General features: G+C 42.9%; 1 protein-coding gene across 1 annotated transcript in view; it reads left to right on the top strand.

Moving 5' to 3' along the window:
- The window catches only part of WASHC4 (WASH complex subunit 4), a 1952913-nt gene that overhangs the window by 326210 nt on the left and 1601257 nt on the right, over window positions 1-25446 (top strand). Inside the window, exon 7 of the mRNA XM_044087827.1 lies at window positions 9604-9686. Coding sequence (XP_043943762.1) covers window positions 9604-9686 — 83 coding nt within the window. The remainder of the gene's footprint in view (window positions 1-9603; window positions 9687-25446) is intronic.

The raw sequence follows: 25446 nt of genomic DNA, 5'->3' as shown, positions 1-25446 counted from the left end.
TCCCTTTTCACAACCCCACACCGCCCAGACCCTAACCATAGATGCATCAGACTATGCCTGGGCTGTTCACATGGACGGCAGGTACATTCAGGGCCACTGGAACCCAAACCAAATTCATCTGCACATCAGCCAAAAAGAGATGCTAGCAGTTCAGCACGCTCTGACAGCTTTCAGATCCCTGCTCCCTCCAGGGCCTCTTCTAATCAAAACCGGCAACACCACGGTAATGTGGTACATCAACAAGCAGGGGAAACCCACTCTTACCCACTCTGCAGGTTAGCCATGAGCCTTTGGAACACTGCCTCAGCCATGCATACTCACCTGCAAGCTCAATTCCTGCCAGGCAACCAAAACTCTCTGGCAGGCAACTTAAGCAGAAATCTACTAGACCCACACGAGTGGCTATTAATCCACAACTCCTTCAGCCCGGTGACCCAAAAATGGGGTACCTTGAATGTGGACCCATTTGCCTCCCCCTACAACCACCAGCTCAGCAAATTTTGCACCAGGGAACCTCACAGCAAAGCCTGGAAAGTGGATATCCTATCCTTCCAGTGGGCAAACCTCTCAATCTGTGCATTTGCCCTCTACCTCTGCTTCCCAGAGTATTACTCAAAATAAGGGAGGAAAGACCAAGGGCAATCCTGATTGCCCCACACTGGCCATGCCAACACTGATGCCGTTACTGCGCGGTCTGTCCCCATTGCCTCCATGGCACTTCCCCCAGATTCCAACTCTCCTGACTCAGCAGGAGGGAGTGTTCTTGCATCCACAGTTGCAGACCCTGAACCCAGCAGCCTGGCTTATTCCTTGACTTCTATTGATGTGGCCAGCCTAAGCAAACAAGTCCTGGATGTCATGCTTGAAGACAGATGACCCAGTCTAGAAAATCCTGTGCTGACAAGTGGAAAAGATATTGTTCCTGGATCCAGACTAAAGGAGCTGATCCAGCACAGCCCTCATTACCTCTCATACTGGATTACCTAGCAGAACTACTCCACAGGGGGTCTATCCTTCTCTTCCATTAAAATCCATGCCTCTGCCATCTCTGCACATTACAGCACTGAGCCACATCTCTTCTCATACCCTCTCATCAAATAGTTCCTGAGAGGGGGCTAACAACTTAAGGCCACCAAGAAGAGCCCCTACCCCTGCTTGGGACATTAACTTTGTGTTAGAAAAGCTCACGCTTCCCCCCCTTTGAGCTTGCAGCTTCAGCAGAGTTAAATTTCCTCTCTTGGAAAACAGCCTTACTTCTGGACATCACTTCAGCTAGAAGAGTGCCTGAGCTGCAAGCACTTATGGCTGTGGAACCTTTCATTGTTTTTCATGCTGATAGGGTCTCCCTCAGGACTAACCCAACTTTCATGCCTAAAGTGGTGTCCAGTGTGGCTCTCAACCAATCTTTTCATTTGCCCACCTTTTTCCCTAAACCTCAAAATAAGGGGGAAAGGATCCTGCAACCTTTAGATGTGCACAGACAGCTCAGATTTACCTGGATAGGACTAAGCCCTTTAGGAAATTTGACCTGTTACTAGTCAGCTTTGCACCAGGGGCAGAGGGCAAAGCCATATCAAAACAAACAATCTCCAAATGGATAGCACACTGCATCCATTTCTGTTGCAAACACCATTGTAAACCACCCCCACAGGGGGTCAGAATGCATTCTGCTAGGGCAGCTTCAACTTCTACAGCCTTTCTCAGAGATGTCCCTACCAGGGACATCCTGGAAGCTGCAACATGGAGTTCTGTTCATACCTTCACCACGCATTACCACCTGCCTATATTTTCAAAATCCAGGGCAGGCTTTGCAACCGCAGTCCTGCAGGGCATACTAGGCAGCCCCAACTCTTCTTGACTGCCTCCACCCGTTGCTCAGCTTTGGGAATCAACCCAAGTGTGATGACTGCAACAGTGAAACATCAAGAACATAGTACAGTTGTGTGCACTTACCTTAAATGTAGATGTTCGAGTGTATTCACTGTTGCAGTCCTGGTTTCACACCCTCCAGCCCACTTGTCTGTCTCTCTCTCTCTCTCTCTCTCTCTCTCTTCCTCACCCTTACAGGGCTATTGGCATTTACTTTCTACTGGTGGTGTTCCTCCGCCATAACTTAGCTCCCTATTGGGGGTTCCTGACATTTGGGGCAAGAAGAACTGATGTAATGGCATTGGCTGTCTGTTTTTTATACCACTGACGTCCTGACGTCAGTCCTGGAGCAACAGCAACCGAAGATGAAATACTAAGCCTCTGGTATTTGGGCCAACTGAGGGCTACTGCTGGCAGGATAACCCAAGTGTGATGACTGCGACAGTGAATACACTCGAACATCTGCATTTCTGGTAAGTGTACACAACTGTACTGTCTCTTCCTCCAAAAAGCCTAGGCTTTAAAATCCTGGGTCCTCATGTCCAACCCCAGCCTCAGCTATGCCTGATCCAATGGCCACAGATCCCAAGTCCCCCAAATCCACTCCTGGTTCCAAGGCCTCAAATTCAAGGCCTTCTGATCCATGGTTTCGGGAGTCTACTCCTAGATCTAAGGTCTCTGGATCAAGGCCTTCAACTCCGACAAAGTTTGGACCTTCCATGGATCTGACCTCCTGGGATTTGAGACATTCGGGTTCTATTCGCTTAGACCCTCAGTTGTCCTTCGATACAAGGTGGGTGGATCCAAGATTCATGTCAGATCCCGCCGTTGTTCTGGAGGACTCCCCATTTGGGTTCTGGCCTGGGACAGCCCTTTCGCAGCTCCCAGTCGCAGAAGCTGATCTCCTGAGAGATATTTGAGATCCTCAGAGTCCAGGCATGTGTCCCTGGCTAGGTCAGGTTTAGGTCTTCCAGGAGCTTGCTCACTTCCAACATGGACAGGATGACGAAGTCCTTCCTAAAAGCTCAAATTGAGTTGGGGCTGCTTTGGTTTGTTGGATGTTGGATTTGCAGTTCATCATCAATCTGCTTCTAAGCTTGGGTTTCACTCTGCATTTCAACATGTTCATTATTCCTCTACTCACTCTCTAGTGTTTCTTGTTGGCTTCTTCAGAACAACCACCATGAAGGCTTTTCTCCCTTTATAGAATACTCTGCTCTCAACGGGCTTGTTTCTTTCCCTGAAAAACCTTTTTAGGAACTCTACAAGGGAAATTCTGATAACCCTGGGTTAGTTCCATCCATCCACAACCCACTTTTGCACATGGTGTCAGGCCACTTCAGCATTGACAGCCATCTAGAGACAAGGTTTACACAATTCAAATGATTCAATTTGATGGATTGCCCATGAAGAAGAACAATTTATACGTGTTATCTACCATTCCCTATTTCTCTCTTGCCTTTTGTCAAAAAACTTTTCTGGTGGATCACCGAGATAAGAGTAAATCCAGGAGTTTTGTCTTATTCCCCCTCCTCTATAAAAGGTCTCAACAGGCTCGTCGGATATGCTGTGGGGAGCTTCTGTATAGAGTTTGAAGATGCACAGGGGCTTTCGTGAAAAGAAAAGTGACAGAAGAGAGCTTATACAAAGGAATGAAAGCACTGGTTCTTGCTCTCCAATCTTTGTATCGCATTTTGTTCCCAGGAACTCTGAAGGTTTAGCAGACAAACTACCAGTGCCTAGTGGCAGTGATTGACTGGAACATTACATTTTGTCACAGTCTTTCTAAATGCAGAACATCTTGGCAGACTACCGGAGCAGAAAATTATGTAGTTAAAAGTAGAATGGATTTTTTTTTTTTTCATGTCAAAAAAAGAGGACTGGATCTCTAACAAACAGTAATACTTTGCATGTTCAAATACTTGTGTGAACTAATCAATTCTGGCTTGGCATACACATGCCAAAGTGGTTAGAAAATCCTTCTATGTGACCCATCTGATCACGAAAGGTTTCCGCATCAAGATCTAAGGATGTAATGGTGCCCCTCTACTCTTCCCTCATCAGACCCATTATTGAGTACAGTGCACCAATTGGAATGTACCTGGCTAGAAATCTTCAGCAGCTGGAGAGACCACAGAGGTACCTAACCAAGAGGATTACTGGCCTCAAACAGTTGCCCTATGCAGCACAATTGAAAAAGCTAAGACTGTTCTCTGTTGCATACCGCTTTCTCAGAGGCGATCTCTGTCTAATGTACAGAGCCATGTTCAACCCAGAATTGTTGAACATGCTCCATCTTAGCAAAACGAAATCTACTCGAGCTACACGCTCTAGGAATATAAACCTCAACACAACAATGAATAGAACATGCTGGAGGGATAGATTCCCTTCGCAGAGACTTCCCTTACTATGGAACAGGGTCCCGATCTACATAAGACAGAGCCCCTCACTATCACTCTTCAAGAGGAACCTTGATGAGTGGATGGGTAACAGAAAGTTCACACCGAGGATCACACCAACAGCACTACAAGTTAGGGGCCAAGGGTACTAGTTGCTAGTACAAGGGTCTAGGGAACTACTAAAGGGGCGGTGAATACCGTACAACGTGGCTGGGCTAATATATGCCTTCAGGCAGATAGCCCAGTACCAACCTATGAACCTGTGTATTAAGTTGCATTTTCTGGTAATTTCTGCATGCCTACTGAATCCACATTTTTCTTAACACTTTTTTGAAAACACCTTTATTAAATTATCAGTTAGATATAGGCATAGATTAACAGAAGAGCAAAGAAACCAATTTAACATTTTCTATTTAAATACAATATATATCACATATATTTTATTTGCTACTATCATCAGTCCAACATTACAAAAACATTGCTGAATCCCTGCCTTCCCTTAAACCTAACTCCTCCTCTTGAAAATTATTATGCATGTATTGTTCCCAGAATTTATTTATTTTTATGTAATTTGCTGCTTCATTTTTCTAAAGATCCCTCCTCCAGTTCTTTTATTCAGAAGCTCAAATACAGTTGATGTAGACGTTGATTTCCATTTTCCATTAATTGCTTTTTTTTTTGCAGCCAATGTAATTGTCCAGGCAGTTCTGATTCTTTATCCCAGCTAAAAAGAATAATTTCTATTTGCGCACCAAATATTTCTGATAGAGTGCTCTGTAGGGAATTTTTAAACTTTGCCAGCTTATTGCACTCCCAAAAACCTGTTTCTAGTTGTTTCTTTCTTCTCCACACACCTGCTGTCTACTTGTGGAAAATTTGAAGTCTGCTTGGGGTATAAAAATACCTATGCAAACCCAAGCAAAGATCCTAAACCTTCTGGACTTGGTTGCATACTTGGTAGCCATACATATGTATTCCCGTTGTTTTTTCATAAATTGCTTTTCCAGTCTCTCTTCCCATTCTTTTCCAACCCCGTCTGATTGATTCTTATAGTTATCCTGCAGTATTTTATATGCTCTACCATTTATCCCTTTGTAACAGCTGGTTCTGTTCTAGATTCAACTGAAAACTCTACCAGAGCAGGTCTTTCATTTAAAATTCCCCTATCCCTTTGTCTTTGCCTGTACTCTGAGATAAAGCCCTGGTAGGGAAGGCGGTCTGTAGCCTGCAATCTAAATGTCTTCTTGGCTTCATCCCACTCTTACCTTTCCTGCTTGAGTTATTTGCTCCCAATATCTTGGCTCTTTGCGTGGTTTCTCCAGTAACTTCCAGCCCCCTTGCTTATTTTCTATACCTATACTTGTAGTCATTACTATTGGCAACATCTCCTTTCTCGCATTGGCTTAGTTCTTAGAATACTGTCTTTTTAAGACCTTTTTTTGAATTATCACTTGTGATATAGGCAAATTTACATTTATACAAAAGTAATCAAGCTGTATTAACAAATTAACATTAACAAACATTATACTTCACATATATTGCTATATATCATATAATCTAAGCAACATTACATAAATTCGATTCCTGCCCCTTTTTAAACAAGAAACATCTTTATTAAACCATCACTTAACGACGTAAGCAATCATACATTTAAATAAATGAAAACAAACCACACCAACAACAATCCTAGTTGCAAGCATTTTACATCATAACCCATACTGACACACTTAGTTGCAAACATTATACATCACTTATAATCTACCCAATCATTTTCAGTCAAACATTACATAGCACATTTAAGTTCTGCCTTCTTTTAAACCTCATTCCTCCCCTTGTATTGTTCCCACAATTCCCATTTTTTCCAATGTAGTTTGCTCCCACTCTTTTCTAAAGATCTCCGTTCCAGTTTTATCTCTGTTGCTGTATTCACTGCTAATATAGTTGGTTTACATTTTAATTTCCTTGCTGTGTCTAAGTATGGTGGCTGCCAAAAAAGCAGTTGGCAGAAAATAAAATACTGTCTTAACATTTTGATATCAAACAGCTCTTAAAAGGTGTCCCAAACATCAGGTTTCCAGAATGCTTTATCTTTCCATATCACTGTTGCAGTATTTTTTACTTGAGAGATTACATTCCAAGGATAACCCAATGCCCAGACAGTATAACAAGGCCTTGAGTTCTTGATAGGCATCATATGTCACACATATATTCCCCAAGCAAGATGTAGAGCATAAAGGTGACATACGGATGTACACACTTGGAACTTTGCTGAAAGTCTGAACTCCATTGTTGTCGTCTATGTGAGCATCCTTCTGCTGTGCTGGCTACCAAGCCATGTTTTCAGATAAGTGCTCCATTGTGGTTTCTTCTCTTTCTATTATTTGTTGTGGTAATTTTGTCCTTGTCATCCAGAAAAGGAAAATGTCAGTGTGGGAGACAGATTCCCCATAAAGACCTTCATGACCAGTGTATTTTCTGAGTGCTTCCCGCAATCATACGCAGTGCTCTGTTTGCCAGGTGTTTGTGCCCAAGACCCTAAATAGTCATCTCTTCTCCTTGTCCACATACCTAGAGAGCCAGTATCTGAAGTTTTTGGCTCAGGGTGCTATGGCAGAATCCTTCCATCTCGAGGTGCATGCCAGCTACCAAGAAGGCCAGTAAAGTTGCGTCTGAACTAGCTGCTGTCCAGCCTCCCTAGGTGGCTCTTTCAAGGCTGGAGAAAGCCTGGAGGACTGTTCAGTAGCTGCTTCTGACTCCTCTTCTACAACCCCTTTGGAGGCCTGCATGGATCCGGCTTCTTGCACATTCTGGAAGACTGTTCAAATATCTGTACCTGATTTTGAGCAGGAAACTTATCTCCGAAGGATGAAGGGGGATTCCTCAAAACTTAGTTTGGGAGGAGATTCCTATGACCATTATTATATCTCGCCAGGAGTCTGACCTCCTAGGGTGTTTTTGTGCAGACATCCCACAGAAAAAGCAAAGCATATTTCCCCATGTTGTTAAGGATCCCAAATGTGAGTGGCAGGTCCTCTGTTCGTACTTTCACTAAGCCTTACAATTTTGATGTTATTTCCATGGTAGGCTTTGGCAGGGCTGTCCTGCATAGGTTTGTGGAGGGCTCTTCTGGGCCTCTCTCCCCCTTAGCTTCCTATTAAGCCCTAGTGCAGTCCATTCACTAAAGAATACTGCAACAGTGATTTGGAAGGACATAGTACAGTTGTGTAAAATCTTAACATGATAGTAGATATCCTTCTCTTCACAGCTGCAGCATTCACTTCCTCCCTCCGTGTGATGTATGATGCCTACAAGAACTAAAGGCTTTAGTGTACTTGCCAGGGATTGGGCTATCCTTGGCAGGTGATCCCTTAAGTAAAGAGCACTGCAACAGTGAAGAGAAGGACATCAGTGTCATGGTAAGATTTACGCAACCGTACTTTCCTCTCCTCCTCCCTGTGACCTGAATTATGTTCTTGAGAAATTAAACTTTACCACCCTTTTAAACCCTGTTTCTCCTGCATCCTTAAATCCTGTACATGGAAAACAGTTCTGGCTTTAATCTCTGTAGAGAGTGCAGAAAGAGTTTGAGTTACATGCCCTCATATTTATTCCACCTTGTATTTTGCAAAGACATACTGTCCCTTAGAAATAACCTGTCCATTATGTCTAAGGTATTCACTGAAATGTCTCTAAATCAATCTGTCCATCTTCTTGCACTTTCCCCAACTCTCCTAACAAGAGAGAAAGGATACTTTAATTGCTGGATGGATACATGCCACTAAGATTCTATTTGGTCTAGATTTAAAGGCATTAGAACATCTGATTATTTCTTTATTTTCTTTGAGAGAGAGAAAAAAATGCCAAACAGACCATATCTGGATGGATTTCCCTTGCCATTTCTTTGTCATTCCTTTCAAAGGTAATCCATCCAGTATCATACTACATTTTACAAAAATTTCTGCTGTATCAAGTGCTGTCTTGGTGGCAGCTGCTTGGTCTTCCTTTCACATCTTTGCTAAAAAAAAATTGCCAGAACTGTATTTTAAGGGTTACGGGACTCCATTTTTGTTTCACTTATCCCCTCCTAATCTATGTGAAATCATTGAGAACCATCCTATCTGTTAACATTGCTGCAACAGTGCTCTAACAATAAACATAATACAGTTGTGTTAAGAACTTACCATAATAGTAGATGTTTGAAAAGATCAGTGTTTGCAGTATATTGCACCCTTCCTCCATCCCCCTTCTTCTTCATCTTCCCCTTCAGGCCATGGTGGAACCCCTTTTTGCCTATCCTTTTCCCTTCTATTTTTATTTTTTTTATCCGCACCTATTCATTTTCTATCAGCATCATTATTTATCTGTGGCAAGAAATTATTTTCATAGTCATATGTCCCTTAAGTACAAGCATGTAATCCTTGTGTCTAGGTCTTAGGGTGGGTGCATAACGTGTGAGGAAGGCAAGCTTAAGCTTTAGTATACTGGCTGGATGTCCAGTATCCTTGGCTGGATACATATCATCTGTTAACATTACTGCAACAGTGATGTATTTAAGAGTGCTGTTATGGTAAGTTCTTACACTGGTATACACTAAATCCCTGCTGGCGGGGTAATTAGCTCAAAATGTTTCTGCATTTGCAGGCTGATATTCAGAAACAGAAAAGGAGTGTGATTTGGTATATATTGACCCCATTATACCCATTCCAGATGGTTTCTTAAGATTAAGTGCAGTTTATTTACTGTGAAGAATTCAAAGCATAGTATTTTCAACTTAAAAGAAAACCAGAACACTTTTGATTAGAATACTTCATTACTTACAGTTCAGTCTTGTGTTTTGTTAGTCCACTTTTAAAGTCAGCTCTAGTTAGTCTGCCTTGCAAGCCCAAATACAGGCACAGGAAAGGGTGCTGGTTTTCCTTGAATAAGTCCAAAGTTGGGGGTTCCTGGTACTCTTGAGTATTTCCACTGGATGTCTACCCACTTTCCCTTTTTTCCACAGCTTCTTCTAGTAGGGGGTCTACCAAGTGTCTCCATTCTTGGTGTCAGAATCGCTTTTTGTGACAGGCAAACATCTCTTACATTGTGGGCTTCTAGACCTTTTGTTATTATGGTGGCATTATAGTGTGGCATTTGTTATTACATGTTTTACTAGTATATGTTGTCTGCACACACCACCATCATTTTTTTTGCCATAATGAGTTATGCATATACTGCACATAAACAGCATTTGTGACAGCCACTATATTACAGTATATACACTTGTCTATGTATGCTGCTTTGAAGAATTATGCAATTTATTTTTTTCAGTTTTAAAACACATTTATTATTTCCTTAGGAGTTATCCTGTTTTGTGACAAGGTGCTACGAGGTGGTGTTGAACACTGTGCATCAGTTGGCTGCTGTTTATACCAGCAACAGGTAAGATACCATTTTAAATCTTTAACCCTTAACTTATTGTTTGTTGTTGCAGTTATTCAGTAGGGAAATCAGCAAGAAACCTCTTTAAAGGTATGTTGCCTTTATGCCACAAGAACTTCATAGAATTGGGAATATGTAGCGTTGTCGCCTCACAGTAAGATTCTCAGCTAGAGCATCTTCTGCGTGGAGACCATGCGTGAATTGGCGTACCTTCGTTGAAGGTTGTGCGTCAGGCCTGGCAAGCCAGTATGTAAAAATCAACTGCCAATCATTAGCGGACCGGAGTTCCACTGAGGCGACCCCTAACCGGGAACAGCCGAAAGACACAAACAAACTAGGTCAGTTATCCAGTAATACATCTTTTATGTAAAAGTTAATTCATGTTTTATTTTGTTGCCAAAGACAGACCCCCTCAAAAAAGTTACTGAAGTTGTAGCATCATTTTGTGTCAGAACGTCTTTTATGGTGGAACAGAGCACTCATGTGTACATAAAACATCAAAACAGTAAACAAAAAAAAACCATGTTTTTAAACAAAATAAATTGTACCTTCACCCTTTTGGAAAAGGGAACAGTATAATATTTACATACATGTCAGGAAGGTATGCCTCACTTCAAAGATAAACTGTGTGTGTTAGGTATTGGTACAACTACTTTGACTGAATTGTTTTAAGTGATACCTTTCAGTGCTGGCCGCTGTAATATCTGGCATTTAAACCACCCCAGATGTGGAGCCATATGTGATGTGACGCTCATCTCTTAAGGTGCATTTCCATAGTTACATTTCCTACAAATGAAGGAAAAGTAAATGTTTAATGGGTGAATAGTATACAATTCATGTGTAGTTATTTGGACTAGTAGATTGAGAAGTAATCATAGTGCACAAAAATAATTATTCAGTTTTTGTCATTAGATTACCAATTTTTCTGTAAGGCTTTAAACAAGTGGGTAAGAAAATGCAGTGACATTTACAGCTGTGTTTATTTGCTAGTTTGAGAAAAAGGATAAAAAGGGGTGGAGCAGTGCACATGTGGGACATCACCATCATTTAGGGAAAATGAGGTGCCAGACACAGTTTTCCTGAGGACAAGGAGCAGACATTTGAATACTCAAAGGAGCAGTAGGATAAGGAAACAGAAGCTGAATAACTGCAACAGTAAAATAAGGTTTCATTTGCACTGGTTATAGCAATTTGATTGGTGATGCCAGAGATTGTTTTTGTGCATGTGTGTGTGTGTTTTTAATGATGTCCTAGATGAATTACCCGATACCTAAACTGCAATTTACTGGCATTCTTAATGGTGTGGTTGCAATAATTGATATTTTGTAACCTTTAACTGTGTAAAAAGATTTTCCTTAAGTTTGTTTTATTTGTCCTTTTTGCCCCTTGCCTGCTGACTGTCAAGCTTCCACTTACTTTGACTTGATCCTGATTAGTCCTACTACTGGAGAACCATACAAAGGGGCCGTCATATAGTCCACTATGAGGGGGCTTTTCGGTATCGCTGGTGCCTAGGCAATGAGAGCATATAGTATAGTCCCTAACCCTCTTCTGGACGGAGGATGAACAATTTCCATCACTACAGTGCCACTTTGCCCTCTGTTTGAGTTCCAATATGCTCACAGTGAGGGGTGTGCCACCTGTTCTTGCCCAGTGGCCAAATGCCTGCCTTAGAGCCATACTTGCACCTCAACTACTCTTCCAAAGGTATGTGGAATTGGATTCCCCAATCTCCCCAACACCAGGGTAGGTGTGCTCTTCCTGCCCTTTACCAGCTGCAGCAGACACCTGTTTGTGAAGTTAAGTTTGGCAGCTTGGTGGTTAGTTTTTACCCTCATCTTTTAACTTTGCTGATTGCTTCAGTAATTGCAGTTTGGACATGTCTTCTTAGCAGTTACAATGTTCTGTATTTGACTCAGTCAAGGTAAATACTGAGTGTCACAATGACTAGCTTATTATCAAGATTAACTGCCCATTCTTGGCTAGGATAGGTTTATGGACTTTACTTAGATGGTTTAAAAGGTTAGATGTTTAACCTACTGGCCTGGCTGTTCTTTTTTTATAATGGCTTTATTTGATCTTCATAGTTTACAATGTATAGGTAAGCATTGCAACTCAAAACATAAGAACACCTATATATATATATATATATATATATATATATATATATATATATATATATATATGTATATATTTATGTATATATATATATATATATGTATATATATATATATATATATATATATATATATATGTATATGAATGTTGTAGAGATACAAGGACAGAGCAGTACTTCAAATTAAATCTTTTGCATTGGAAAATATTTCCAAGCTGATGGGTTGTACAGGTTTGTTGCTTATTAATCTCTTGTGCACTTCTTGAGATGCGGTTCTACTACTGGACAGTTGTTTATATTTCAACACATTCCTGAATCCATGGTAGCTATTTACTCACGAATTGTAGTATATCAGCCTAACTGAACTCCTGTAATTACCACCTAATTATTTCTTACAATAATTTATGTAAATTTATTTTTTGGGGGGCAGGGATCTGTGAGGTTTTCTAGCGCCTTTTAACTTCTGCCTTTTTGGATAGTATTAAAATTAAGCACAGCAGCATACGTTTATGGTTTGCCTTTTTTTCCTGAGGTGTAAAACCAAGAAATATATAAGGGTAGGTAAAAATGCCCTGCCAGGCCAAGCCCCATGTGATCACTCTTGCAGCCACCTTTTAAAACTTTCTAATTTAGGTACTCTGCAAAAAACTGTAGGCCTAGAGACGTATTTCTCTTTTTTCATACCTTCACCAAGCACTAGGTGCTTCCTTCCAAATATGCAACGTTTTCTAGATTAAAACTTCTATTAATGAGCCCTGCTGTGGACCTATCATCCTTTGAGTTTTTGGGGCCTTTTATTTTCTGCAGCAAGGCACAAACTTTGTGAATTGTTATGAGTAAAATTTCAGCCTTCTAATCCTAATGGTGCAAAAAAAGTCACAAAAATATGACAACTGCAGCTGTGACTGCTCCTGGGGAAAAGCATCTGTCATCTCTGATATCTGATATAATAATGTGCTCTTTCTCTAAAATTCTGACTTTGCTTCCCGGAAATCACTCTTGCTCCCTGAATAAGTTGAGGCCAGTATTTTAATCTCTGATGCATTAAGAACTGGCTAAATAAGTGCTTTGTCTTGGATCTTGTTACAGATAATGTACTGGGGCTGAGATGTCCTTCTATTGGCCTAGTTTCAATTCTTGTATGGTCTTTTGCAACCCTTTTACTGAAACAGCTTCACGGAGAGAGAAGTCTCAGCCTACCTTCCTGTCCTAGAGTAAACAATCTGACTCCTCTCTCTTAATACATTTTGGCTATCCAATCACCTTCCAGGGTGAAGCATAAACAGGAGCACTTGACAGACTCAATACTTTGATTTTTGCTAACTGTTTAGTGCAGTAGAAAGTCTAGGACATCCAGACACCACCAGTCCCTTTGAAAAATTATCTTATTCCATGTAACAGTGGGCTGCCATTTTGTCATAAAAAAAGAACAGGGTTGTTCAGTTCTGCCTAAATAGGAGGTTATGACCCAGATTTATTGTGAGAGCTTGAAGTACTTAAAAAAAAAAAAAAAAAAAAAAAAAAAAACTTGTGGGGCACCAAGTGTTTGCCGTGCTGAAATTCTCTGTCCCAAGTCCAATGTTATCGCATGTTCATAAGTGACTGATATTGTCGCATGAACTGAAGAGGCTAATTGGACTTTCAGGTGCTTAAACTGGTTACCATACCTCAAAAACAGGAATTTCTTATGACCTGAGACAGTTGGAAATTTAGAGTTAAAGCTCTGGCCTCAGATTTATCACTTCACAGGTGTCCTAAGTTTTCTAAGCGCAAACAAATTGGAGAAATTTTCCTGTGGATCTGTCAGGAATTCCAGAAGTTCATCTGCATATACTGTCAACTTAATTTCCAAACCACCCCCTCTGGGTCAGGCAACAGTGGTTCTCCTTCCTTTGGAAATGGCCAAGGACAATTATCATAAGCTTCCATACAGAATGTATCTGCTCGTACACCCCAACCCCAATCAAATTCAACTGACTGCATGGATAAGGTACTTGTTTACTGAGGATATGCAGCAGATACTAACGGAAGCAAGAACGCCTGCTACTAGAAAATCATATATTAGCAAATGGAAAAGATTTTCTAGTTTGTGCCACCGGTATAACCATCACCCATTCATGGGAAGTTGTTCTCTGGTTTTACAACATTTGTATGAGTTGCTATCTTATGACTTTTTTACTCCTCTGTCAAGGTTCATTTATTGGCCGTTTCAACATGTCTGACCATTCTCATGCCAAAACTGTTTTTGAAAGGGAACAGGAATTTAAGTCCTCGGGCATTTGAAAGTTGAGAATTAAAGCTCCGGTCTCAGATTTATAGCTTCACAGAGACAGGGTTTAACAACTAATCTGTCTTTTACGTCTTAAGTGGTATCCAAGTTTACTTTAAGCTAAACTATCCATTCCCCCATTTTCTTTTATTGATCTTAAAAATGGGGGAGAAAGGATACCCCTTACCTTAGATATCCATTGACAACTTGGGTACCTTATTGACAGAACTAAATCTTTCAGATCTTAAATAAATTGTTACTTTCTTGTGATGGTAAGAAGGGATAATCTGTGTCAAAACAGACTACTTTGAAGTGCTGATCTGAGGTTATTCCCTTTTGTTTTACTCATCACAACAGAACTGCTCCACACAAGGTCAAGGGCCATTCTGCCATAGCTTGGCTTTAGCACTGGCTTTTTTGAAAGGGTTGGATTCTAGAAGTACTGTAGGTCTTTTGTACATACTGTTACAAAGCATAATAAATCTAATTCCTTCTCAGGTCTAGATCAGGCTTTGCTAGGACCTTTCTTCAGGGGCTCCCGTATTTTTATCCTTCCACTTCCTAAATGTAGTAAGTTTAGGTAGTCTACTATGTAGCTTAGACTACCACAGCAGAGATCAAAATGATGAACATAGTACAACTGTGTAAATAAACTTACTATAACAGTAGATATTCGAATGATCACTACTGTAGTAGCCACTCCCCCCATCCATCCCTCTTGTTTTTTGGTTATTTGTGTATGTCTGGGTGTGGTTGTTTTTTTTGTTTTTTTGTTCTTCCTTGCATTGTCCTTTCAGGGCTCAGAGTCCCTCTGTCTGTTGCCTAGAAAACTCTGAAGGGCTTGGCACCCAAACTTGACTTTGTCTGCTCAGCTCAAGCTACCAGACAGTTTGGACATGTGGAAGGTGCCGTGAAGCTTTGGAAGCTGGTCAGCTGTTATATCTTTGGCAAGGTATAACTGATATAGCCAAGGCTACTGCAGCAGTGATCATTTGAACAGCTACTGAAATCTTAGGTTTACTTACACCCTATCCTTGCCTTTCCAAGGAAAATTTCAGAACATCCATCCTATTACCATAATATCTTTGGAGAGGTCAGTAGTTGAAATAATCTTATCAAACTTGTTTTGTGTCATCATTTGTAATCAGTTAAGGTTCACTGAACTTAAACATAATGCTGTGCTTAAATGCTAGGTAGGCTTTGTAGAGCAGGTTGCTGCTGTCCTGTAGTGATGGGTTATCTGTTGTTAATGCCTGCTTACACGCTTCATTTGTATATTGTGTACGTTTCTTCAAACTAACGTACAGTCTGCACTTACCTACAAGATCTAGCTGACTTTACTGTAGTGTAGCTGGATTCTCTTCTGCACATCACTGAAAAACACACCCTCTTGTAACACTTTGTGGCCTCAGATGGTTGGATTTTAACCAGTAAATGATAAAAGTTCAGCTGATCCTTGCTCATAAATTCTTTTACATTCCAAAGTATTCTACTTTGGCTAATTCTCCTGTATTGCTCAACATAAATAGGGTATTTGGAACCTCTGCTAAAGTTAACTACAAATTCCAAAAACAACATATATAAAGTTTTAATTTCTGAATAATGCTGACAAACTCTGGAATAAGTGCAATTATGCTTTAACAACAATTTCTGTAAAGAAAGCTTTTAAGAACTCTTTGAAAAAAATTCATGCAGAATGAAACTGTTGTGATGCAGCTTCATACCTTTCCACTTATTGCAAACAGCTGTTTTCCTAGCAGCTTTATTAGTGTCTGCTGAATATTGTTTTATGATGCACAATTAATTTATATTCTTTACACAAGTTCTGTGTTAGTCCTTTCTAGAACGCTAATGCTTGTATATTATTTTATTTTTGACATTAATGCTTACATTCTCTCTGAAAAATAGTTTGTCCATGTACATTTCTGCAGCATATGCACATTGCATAGTTACTCTCTGAAAAGTAGTGTGTCCGTGTACATTTCTGTAGCACATGCAGATTGCATATTACATAGTTATAGTCATTAACTCTGAAAATTTGTAGAGAGTAATGTACCAGTTTACTGAGTGCTTTTTATTCGCTTTTTAGTCGTATGCATTAGGCGACTTTTCCTTGATTACTTTCACTTGCCCTCATCTTTGATTTCAAATCTTCACAACTGCTGGTGTATCAAATTTTTATTTATGGAATATACAGTCTACATTATTGGCTCATTTTACATTGCCCTGATCATATTGTATGCCTTTTTAGTGTCCCAAAGAATGGCATTGTTTAATTTAGTGCAGCGGTCTCCAACCTTTTTTGCACCAAGGACCAGATGTTCTTTGTGTTTCACTGTTGCAGTCATCACACTTGGGTTATCCTGCCAGGGGTAGCCCTCATTCAGCCCAAATACCAGAGGCTAACGATTTCTGCGTCGGTTGCTGTCTCTCCAGGACTGGCGTCAGGTTGTCAGTGGTATAAAATCAGGCAGCCGACGCCATTACATCAGTCTTTCTTGCCGAGGAGCCTGAAGCAGAAGCAGTTCGCACGAGTGCCGGTCAGCTGCTACCTGAGTTTTCGTTTCGGAATTGAAGTTGAAGTCTTCTAAAGCTTAAGTACCCCATTGGAGTTCCTTTTTTCTTACTCTAACCGATGGCAGAAAAAGTTAACAATTGTCTTGCCTGTGGAAAGCAAATACCACACCGAGATTTCCATTCTTATTGCGTCACCTGTTTAGGCCAGACCACGACATCCCTCGCTGTCGGTTTTGTGCTTTGTTCAATGCCAGAACTATATGTCGTCGGGCCCTTATTGTAGCTAAATATTTTCGATCTCTATCTCCGTATTCCAAAATGGCTTCGGTAAGCTATCCGACTACCGATCTTCCAAAAAAGTAAGGATGAAGACAGTGACAGACCGCACAGGTCCAAAACTGCCGGTGACGCTTCCGTTAAGCTAGTCGCCAGTTCGCCGGTCCTTAGTGAGGCGCTGTCGCAGCCCCTGATGCCCACTTCTGTGGATTTGCAGGCCGCTACCGAGACACGTTCGGAGTCTGGTATGCCGCGAGACTCTTCTTTGACTAAGGATCCTGCGGATGTCTCTACCTTGGATTGGTCTGGAGCCACTGAGCAGGCACCGGCTTCCGAGGAAGTTCTTCGCACCACCGATACTTGACGCAAACAGACGACTTCTTTCGCGTCTTCAGTTTTTTCTAAAACTACTGAATTTCTAAGGCCCAGGGTACGAACTACATCTAAAAAAATGACGACCCAAGCTCAAACACCTGCTTCCATGCCTCAGTCTCAAATGCTTAAAATGGCAGAATACCTTATGCTTATTAGGGTAGCCAGGCTACCCCTTCCAAAAGAAAGAGACTTGTCCCAGCAGTTTTATCTGAACAGGAGTCCGATGACTCTGAAGTTTCTGAATATGAAGACATGCAACCCTTGTCTGCTTATGAGGATTCAGATGCAGAGGAATCCATTCCTTCTGCCTCTTCTCCAGAGGATTTTTCTTTTGGTGAAACCCTACATACTTTAAAGGACCATTTCCAGTGGGAGCGTCAGGATCATCCTCAGTCAAAAAAGAGACTCCGGGAATTCTTAGATTTACCACAGCGCAGACCTTTAGCCATTCCTCTTGTCCTGGATGTTGTGGATGATGTCTTTATGGAATCCAGTTCAACTCCTGACCCCCTTCCACCTGCTCCCAGGAAGCCAGACAGGTATTACAGAGTCCCTGACTCGCACAAATTTATTTTCAAAAATCCTACTGCTGACCTAGCGGTCATCTCCCAAGGACCTAAAGGAATAAAAAGCAACCACAGTTAAAAATCCCACCCCTTTGGACAGGGATTCCCGAGCTTTAGACAGATGGGGTAAAGTATACACCTCTGCAACTCTTGCCATTAGAGCACTAAATTGTCAGTTCCACATGCTGAAGAAATACCAGCAACATACAATGGAACTCCTTAGACAAAAAATATCTACCTTTCTGGTTTGTGCAGAAAATAAAGACTTATGCATTCAGCAAGACAAGTTACTAAACATACCTTGCAATGTGGCATTGATGCCCTAGAACAGTAGTGTCCAGCCCGCGGGCCGCATGCAGCCCTCAGAGCTCTTCCATGCAGCCCGCGACCCTTAAGTTCAAATTTTACTTTTTTCCCGGATTTTTTCAGCTGGTGTGCGCATGCGCCAAAAGCACCCTTCCGTTAGTTTTTCGCGCCGATAGAGGATTATCTGTGCATTCGCAAAGAAGAGCTGAAGGAGGAGGATTTGACTATCGCACCGAAGAAAGAATGGAGAGAGGGGGATTTTTCATTTCATTAAACTGTGTACAGTACACCATCTCCTGGCTGCATTAACAGGTAAGCTAAGTTTAGAATCTATAATTAGGTAGTGGGCAGATTTTTGTTTGTGGTATGCTTCTGCAGCTGGCTTGTGATAGTTGGTATTGTACTCATTGATGGTTAGTCATTGGCTGGCTGCTTTTTCCAGCAGTAGATGTCCCACTTTACAAATGTTAATACTTGCCTAGCAGTGATTCTCTTCTAGTTGGTCGCTGCAAACAGACAAAGATATTCCTGCACTATAGAAGTGTTCTTTATAAACAGTTGTTTTGCTGATTCCTGATTTGGCCTGTCTGAGCACTTTGTTTTGTTATTAATTGAGTGCCTTGTGCACCATCTTAATTTCTATTTACCCCTTTGATAGACTCAATCGGATGATAAAATGTGTTGTTTTTGTGTTGTCGTTGGTCATTTTGGACTCCATTTCCTTCAGTGATTGTATGTAAATCCTATTTGTTTTAACCGGAAGAAAATGTTAGATTACTTTGTTTATTTGTTGTAGATTAATCTCTCTTCAATTTTTTGGACAAACATCCCTGTTTGAGAAGAATAGCCAGAAACTTCTAATTGTTATATTTTTATCTCTGGTTTCGTAATGAAGCTGAATTGTTAAAATGGTACTTAGTTCACTAAAGCTACTAAAATAGAGACAAAAACCCTCATTCACATTTGGCTAGAAAAAAATGCATTAAAGAAGCCAGGAGAAGGTAACTGGTATAAAATAAAGTATAGAAGAATTTAATCTAGAATGTGTAAGAAACCTTAGAAAAGTCTGAGAGTGGAGATTAGGAGAAAGAAAAAGGTAAACACTTTCTTCGTCCTCTGTCTTAATGGTGATAACATCTCTGAAGGCTTGTACTTCAGGACTTGAAAATTAAATCAAGCTTGTTGTTGAGCATAAACTTAGGTTTATTACAGTTTAAAAAAATAACAAAAAAGACAAAATGTGAGAACATGAAATGCAGTATAATACAAATAGCCCCTTACAACTCTGTTCTGAATTATGCATTTTTCTGATAATTTTTTTAACTGTTTTGCCCCACAATAAGTCTTTCTCAGGAGGAAGTAAAACAGATTGGCATGATGTTATGTGATCCTATCTCGCCTACATTCTGACTGATGGGTTCGGAGCCGATCCCTCGGCTCCGACTCGGCACGCTTATGCCAAAGAGCGAAGTCTCTTATTGGCTGAGCTTATTATATCCCAGGATGCACCACTACCATTCCCCCAGATCTCGTTTGCGCTAACCTGCGAAGACGTGGTCTCGAGCTGGCTGAGCTGAGTAGTTATTTTTTGACTAACTTTTCTGTCAGTTTTGCTGTTTTCTTTCAAAAAAAGATGTTTTAACAGCTATTCTTACATTGTTGTGTGGTTGGTTTGAATTTCTTGTGAAATTTTGTTGTGTGACTGGGTTGTGTTTGGTAGGCCCCCCTTTCATCTAGGGCCTTCCGGTTATTCAACCCTTCTATATTTTATATATAGTAAAAGGCTTTAAAGTTTTTGGTAGCTGTTTGTTCTTACAGGGTTTCAAAGTCCCTGTCATTTGCGAGTGATAACTGTAAGCCTATACTTAGGGGCAGTAATTGTATTTCTTCCAGTCAGATTACTGAAATTTCCCCACATAATGTCTCAGAATCCTAGGCCTTGGCTTTAAAAAATGTGTAAAATGTAGTTTCAAAATGTCCATCACGGACGATCACTCGCTCTGTGTGTATTGCTTAGGGGCAAAACATTTACAGGAATCATGTAGCGTATGTCACGCTTTTCCTCAAGGGTCCTCCAGGAGAGGAAAAATAAATTAATTCTTAAGGGATTAATTAAGCCTTCTTCGAAGAAGCTTTGGAATCCTCTCCTTCTCCGGCCAAAAGAAAGGCGTCGGTTCCGACCAGTCCGTCGGATCCGACCGCTAAGAAACATAGGCAGGCCTCTCCTTCGGCTCCAAGGACTTGGGCCGAGGTGAACGGTCTGCCTCGATGCCAGTATCGACTCCTCTGGCCGGAGCCGATGGCTGGGGCATCTAGAGGCGGGTCACCTTCGGCTCCACTGCTCGGAGCCGACAAAGGTTCCCGCTCAGACACTTCCTCCTCGGCCAAAGCCCACCTCGGCACCGATGGAATCTGGTATGTGTATTCCTCGGCGCCGATACTCATCGAGTCGCCTCGAGCCGGTCCCCTAGCCCTTTGGGGCCGTTGGAGAGGCCGTCTCGAACCCGTTCTGTTTCCTCTCGGTCTTGAGGATGTCAGATTCTGATATAGACAGGGTGCTCCAAAGACTGTTCCAGTCTCCAGTCTTCCAAAAATTTGTTTGGTTCCGACCCAGTTGGCTTGAGCCGATGACCTTAGTCCACCCATTGCCATTCCTCCTCCGACTGCTTGGCTCCGTCGGAGCAGGTGCTGTTGGAGCGGTGGAGATCTCAGGGTCGGCTCCGACCCTTACTCCAACCAGGCCGGGTCCGAGTTTGATGCGGACTTCTTGGCTGGACCGGGGTGATGTTTGGGACCTATGCTTTGGTTCCGAGCCTCCCCTCGGTGCTTCGGCTGTGGGACTTCCGTCGGCTATCACGGCTCGGGGACGGACACTCCCAGGATTCTGGGGTCCGGCTTTCAGAGCCATGAGGAGTGCCTTGGCCAAGTCCTCTTGGCAATCTCTCGGCTTTACCGGCACCTTCCCTGGGCGTGGAGACTGGGTCTTTGGCAGTTCCCTGTCCGTAGTCAGCGGAGCCCGGGGCCTGAGGTTACCCCAGTGGGGTTCCCCTCCTCCTGAGGGTTCTTGAGTTGTCTTGGAGGAACCCCAAGGAAGAGATCGTGCAAGAGGAAGCACGTGGACTCCCGAGTCTATTACATCAGACACTGATCTGGATGATGCAGAGGGTCCCCAAAGTCGTCCTCGGATGATGTCTCATTTGCAGACATCTTAGAGATCCTCAAACAACGAGGCTGGATATCCAAACCCCCTCTGCTGACGAGTCAGTGCTCCTCAAGGCCTTTGGGGCTCAGCCCTCCGCCTCCTGGGTGTCTCCACCCTTGACGAGCTTCTGGATTTAGTTTGTCGAAGGCGTGGGAACATCCAGATACCGTGGAACCAGTCCCTTCTCGTCCAAATAAATTTTTGTCTGCTCCCCGAGAAGGAGTTCCTCACTAAAGGCGTGGCTGTAGATGCCATGGTGGTGGCATCTGCTACACAACAGGGCGTGGCAGAGGCTTCAGCGTCCGTCCATCCTCCTAATAAGGAGTCTAGGAGTATGGACAGGTGCGGGAAGCGCACCCTGACTTCAGCGGCCTTTACTTTAAGGTCTCTGAATTATTTGGCACATTTTACCAGGCTTCAGAGGGATCTGGTCAAGGAGTTGTCAGATTCCTCGCGGGTAACCTACCTGAGCAGCTAGCCCAGTCGGTTAGCTCTCAGTTGGCTATCCTTCGTCAATTTCTAACTTCGTCCATGAGGCTCATTTCCTATGCGGCCGAAGGGGCGGGTAAAGCGGCAGGCACAGGCGTGGCTCTCACGGAGACAAGCCTGGCTCCGCTTGTGTCAGTTCTGGAGGCCTTCAAGTCTTCCTTCGCCGGCGCTCCCTTTGATGGGTCCTCATTGTTTGGACCCAAGGTTAAAGACACCCTTACCGCTGTGAGCAAGAGGAAAAACTTTATCTGCCGTAGGTGCCCGTTATTCCACTCCCTTTCGGCCTTACCCCAAGGCTAAAGGAGGTGGGAAAATGTGGTTCTGCAAGTCTCAAGTTTTCTCCCAACAGCAGGAAGATTCCCCTTCCAGAGGCAGAGGGCGGGAAATTTTTCAGGAGCGCCGTCCCAGAGGCGGCAGAGGGCCCGCAATTCTGGAGACCATGAGTCCTTTCGTGGCTCTTCAGCCTCCCACGTCATGAGGGATTGCCCGGCTGTGCTGCTCGGAGCCAGTCGGGTGTCGTTGCCAAGCACCTAAAAGCCTGGGAGTCAATCACTCAGGACAGATGGGTGCTTGGATCATTGCGGAGGTTACACCATCCCATTCACATACTGCCCCACCGTCCAAAAGAATCCCGGACCCACCACCCAGTCAAAGGGAAATGGCAGCCGCAGAAGCTTTAAAGCTGCTAGAAAAGGAGTCATCAACGGTCCCCACAGACCAGATCGGATCAGGAAATTACTCCAGGTTCTTTTTAGTGCCAAAAAGACAGGGGACCTGAGACCAATATTGGATCTCAGCAGACTGAACCAATCCGTCCGAAATCCAAATTCGAATGGTCACGTTACAATCCATTCTCCCATTGTTGGAGAAGGATGTTTGGATGTGCTCCATAGACCTCAGGGCGCCTATTATCACATACCGATACATCAGGCGTCCAGGAGGTATCTGCGCTTCAGCCTGGGAGTCAGTCATTACCAATTTTGCGCTCTGCCCTTTGGTCACACCACAGCCCCAGGGTGTTCACCAAGTGTTTGGCAGTAGTGACGGCTCACCTGAGAAGTCTTGGATTCCAAGTGTTTCCCTATCTCGGCGACTGGCTCCTGACTGCCACCACCAGGCATCTACTAATGGACAACCTCAAAGCCACCATCTCCTGGGTATTTCCCTGGGGATTACATTCAATTGGTCAAAGTCTGTCTTGCTGCCCTCTCAGCATAAAGTTTATAGGAGCAGAGATAGACTCAAGATTGATCTTGGCGTCTTTCTTCCTGCGAAAGGATCCAAACTTTACAGGGCCAAGTTCAAGCTCTGATCTCGAGATCCAAAGCCCCAGCCAGGATGGTTCTACAAGTTTTAGGCTCAATGTCTGCCACGGTTCTTTTAGTTCCTCTGGCAAGTTTACACATGAGGATTCTTCAGTGGCTCTTGTCAACTCAATGGTCCTTTCAGGATCTTCCCTCAATCATCACATCATGATTACGGAAATATGCAAAAGGGACCTTCGCTGGTGGCTTCAGACATCCAATTTGAATCAAGGAAAACCCTTTGTTCTCCCTCTCCAGTGGTTACCCTGACGACAGATGCCTCCCAGATAGGGTGGGGGCATTGTCTGGGCAGGCTAGTTCAGGGCTCCTGGCTTCCAGGCGAAGCTCTTCTCCACATCAGCGTGTTGGAGATGAGGGCTGTACTTCTATCCCTACAAGCTTTACACAAGTTTCTTCCTCAGGGCATCATCGCCATCCACACAGACAACATGTCGGTGGTTTGGTATCTGAACAAACAAGGAGGGACCAGATCATACCCCCTTTGCAGAGAGGCCATGAGAGTGTGGGAATGGGCTGTAGCTACCAACCGCTTCTTGGTAGCGACCCACATCCCGGAAAGTCAAATATATTGGCAGACAAATTGAGCAGGACAATTCTCTCTCCTCACGAGTGGTCTCTAAACCACACAGTAGCAGCTCAGGTTTTCAGGAGATGGGGGTCGCTGTGCTGCGACCTATTTGCAACTCCACTAAACACCAAGTGCCAAAGGTTCTTCTCCTTGATCCCACATCAGGGAGTACCAGCCATGGATGCTCTAGCACAACCTTGGCCAACAGGGCTACTTTATGCCTTTCCTCCAATTCCGCTTCTTCCCAGAGTTATTCAAAAAGCTTCTCAACTGGGGTCTTCAATGATACTGATTGCCCCATACTGGCCTCGTCAGGTATGGTTTCCCTACTTGAAGAAGCATGCAGTGGACGATCCGTGGACTTTAGACCTAATTCCGGACTTGTTAATCCATCAGTCGGGACATCGGCATCAGTCCCTTCAATCTTTGAAATTGACAGCTTGGCTCCTCCGCTTCCGACTTTAGTTAGAAGGCACACACTAGACCCAGAAGTTGTTCACATTTTATCTTCGGCCTACAAACCCACCACTAACAAATTGTACCTTAGTAAGTGGAAGAGGTTTGCTATCTGGGCACAACTCAAGGGCTTAGACCCTATCACTGCTCCTGTCCCAGAGGTCTTGAAATTCTTAACATCCCTGTTTAATCAGGGATCTTCTGTCTCAACTATTAAAGTCCAACTTGCGGCTATCTCTAAATTCCACGAATCCACGGATCCTCCTTTGATGAGCTGCAGACTATGCAAAACTTTCATTAAAGGTGCGAGCCTATTAAGACCCCCAGTTTTTCATCCTGCACCTCCATTGGGATCTTGATTTGGTGCTTGGCGCATTAACATCTCCCCTTTGAACCGGCTGCTACATGCGAGTTAAAATATCTGTCTTGGAAAACTGCCTTCTTAGTTGCAATTACTTCTGCAAGAAGAGTTTCAGAGCTTCAAGCCCTGTCTATTAAGCCACCGTACTTGATTTTCCACAAGGATAGAGTATCACTTAGGCCTAATCCATCCTTTGTCCCAAAGGTCTGTTCTAGTTTCTGCCTACAACAATCTCTAGAGCTACCAGTTTTCTTCCCAAAATTCTCCAATGAAGCAGAATACACTCTTCATAAATTGGATGTTCACAGGCAATTACGCTTCTATTTAGACAGGACTCAGCAACCGTAAGTCAGACCAGTTGTTTGTGTCCTTCTCAGATAATAAACTGGGCCAAACCATCACAAAAGCTACTATCTCAAAATGGATCAGAGATTGCATAACTCAGGCTTATTCTTCTTTAAATAAGCAACTTACAACATCTATCAAAGCTCATTCTACCAGAGCTATGGCTACTTCTATAGCTTTTCATTCCAAGCTCGCTATATCGAAATCTGTGCTGCGGCTACTTGGTCCAATCCGCACACTTTCATTTCCCACTACAAATTGGATGTGGCATCTAAAGGACAAGCATCATTTGGTTCCACGGTACTCAGGAGTGTTTTCCAGTGAGCCACCCAGGATTCAGGTGCTAGGGACGCTGTCCCATCAGTCAGAATGTAGGCGAGATAGGATCACATAACATCTTTTAGTTATGTACTCACCATAACTTCAGATGTTTGGGATCCATCTCCTACATTCTAATCACCCTCCTTCCCCTGCCTTGGAGATCAGAAGAGATTGAACGGTTTTGAGTTCTACTGTTTTATCTTGTTTCATCTGACGATGTTATATAAGCAGGGTATGCATGTGTGCATGTATGCGGACAAACTAGATC

This window comes from Protopterus annectens, chromosome 11.part0, assembly GCF_019279795.1.
Source record: "Protopterus annectens isolate FY-2018-M chromosome 11.part0, PAN1.0, whole genome shotgun sequence".
NCBI lineage: Eukaryota > Metazoa > Chordata > Ceratodontiformes > Protopteridae > Protopterus > Protopterus annectens.
Note: the sequence above shows the minus strand (reverse complement) of the source record. Positions and strands in the feature narration are given on the sequence as shown.